General features: G+C 31.4%; 1 protein-coding gene across 1 annotated transcript; it reads right to left on the reverse strand.

The window, feature by feature from the left end:
• Window positions 1-1730, reverse strand: LOC107168072 (WD repeat domain phosphoinositide-interacting protein 4-like). The gene is made up of 6 exons (XM_089223377.1): window positions 1497-1730; window positions 1331-1405; window positions 1046-1232; window positions 792-972; window positions 512-729; window positions 1-64 (listed from the first exon to the last, which is right to left on the reverse strand). The coding sequence occupies exons 1-6, from the start codon at window positions 1540-1542 to the stop codon at window positions 1-3; spliced, it is 771 nt and encodes a 256-aa protein (XP_089079503.1). The 5' UTR covers window positions 1543-1730.

A 1730-nucleotide genomic window follows, 5' to 3' on the forward strand; every position in this document is an offset into this window, starting at 1 on the left:
TCATCTCCGGCCTATGTCGTAGTTTTCTACTTCTAACTGGTCGATTTTGTTTTCCATGTTATCACTAGACATTATTAATTTACTATCAAATTAAAATTTTTTGTATTCCCGATCATTTGTATGAGTTATATTTATTTTATAATTTATCTGGCATTTAGGTAGTTCAATATAATATTAAATAACAACAATTAATTAATTTATACTATGCTAAATTTATATTATAATTTATAACTAATAAATAGAAAAGTTCATTTTTACATGGTTTTTGGCATTGAGAAATGTTGCATTTAAATTATTCAACCAATTAAACATTTATGTACTAACTAAACATTGCTAATGTCAGCCATTAAGAAGTGGAGAACTGCGATATAGGTGAAGTGAAGAAATATGTGAGCAGGGGCCGTGTCCCGAAAAACTGTGATGATACCTGTATAATTTGTCAAAGTAGGTACATACTACACAAGTACCGATTATTTAAACACTATATTTTTACCTTCTAAGTGTAACTTACCATGATAATGTCGCTGTATTTGGCCCAAGGCTTAGTTCGGCAACCATAACTTTAAGATGAATATTCCAGATTCTAATTGAAGTTCCTTTAGAACTTGAACTAGCTATGAGTGCGCCGGTTGGATTAATAGCTAAGCAAGAAATCTCTTCATCATGAGCATCGATTTTTCCCGTGGTACTCAAACCTCTAAAATATATCTCCAGCTCAGCTGTAATTTCCTAAAATAAAAAAGTAATTTTATACACAATATTTTATATAATATGATATTATTTGAAATCACCATGAAATAAATGCTTCCAATTGTAATCCCAGGATATACAATGAAGTTTTTTCCAGGAATTATTAAAGGAGTGATTTCGCATAGTCCCATCGGGTTTGGATAGGTTTTATAACTCGCCAAGTGCCTAATGCCTGTTCGAAATTTAAAAATATCTATCTTGTCCTCAGTTACAACTATTAATCTAAATTTCATATTTAAATTAATATCAGTAAATATTCTATTAAAAGAATAATAAATTAAAAGGTTTTACTGACCTGTTACTCGTCAATCGCACAGATTTTATAGTGGTTTCAGAAATGATTTCCACCTCAAATTTTTGCGAAAGAATACTATAGATCAGTACAGTGTTCTGACAGTATATTGTATCTGTAGCACTAGGAATCATGGCAAAATAATCGGTGGCTTGGTTCATTATTTCGCATTTTAATATACTGAATGAATCTGTACATCATAAATTCATAACAAATTATGTATCGATCATGAATGTAGAGCTTAAAAAATCAAAAATTGACTTTGGGCGTTATTTCGTGTCAACTTACTAATCCTCACGATCGGACGCATGACCCGAATATTGTATACGGTTGTACCAGTTTTAGAACAGCAGGCAAACAAAGCTGAAACATAACAAACGTTTGGAGACCACTGTTACGTTCAAATCTATAGCGGACAGTAAACTGATGGTGAAATGTTTATTTGTATACTCACTACGGTTTCGGTTGAAACTCAAACTGTATATGTCTGATTCATTCATGTTTAGGACCGCCAACAGCTACGAATGATGATATATATCCTTTACAAGTACTGTCGACCTATCGAACCTATTCGAAAACCTCGTGAAAAAAAAAAAGGTCAAACGCGTAATAAACAAAAGTTTTATCTATTTTAAGTAGTTACCATAAATTTTGAAATAGTAATCACTACAATCGAAATCTACCAATT

This window comes from Diuraphis noxia, unplaced genomic scaffold, assembly GCF_037042655.1.
Source record: "Diuraphis noxia isolate RWA-SAM2 unplaced genomic scaffold, SU_Dnox_SAM2 contig0003, whole genome shotgun sequence".
Taxonomy (NCBI): Eukaryota; Metazoa; Arthropoda; class Insecta; order Hemiptera; family Aphididae; genus Diuraphis; species Diuraphis noxia.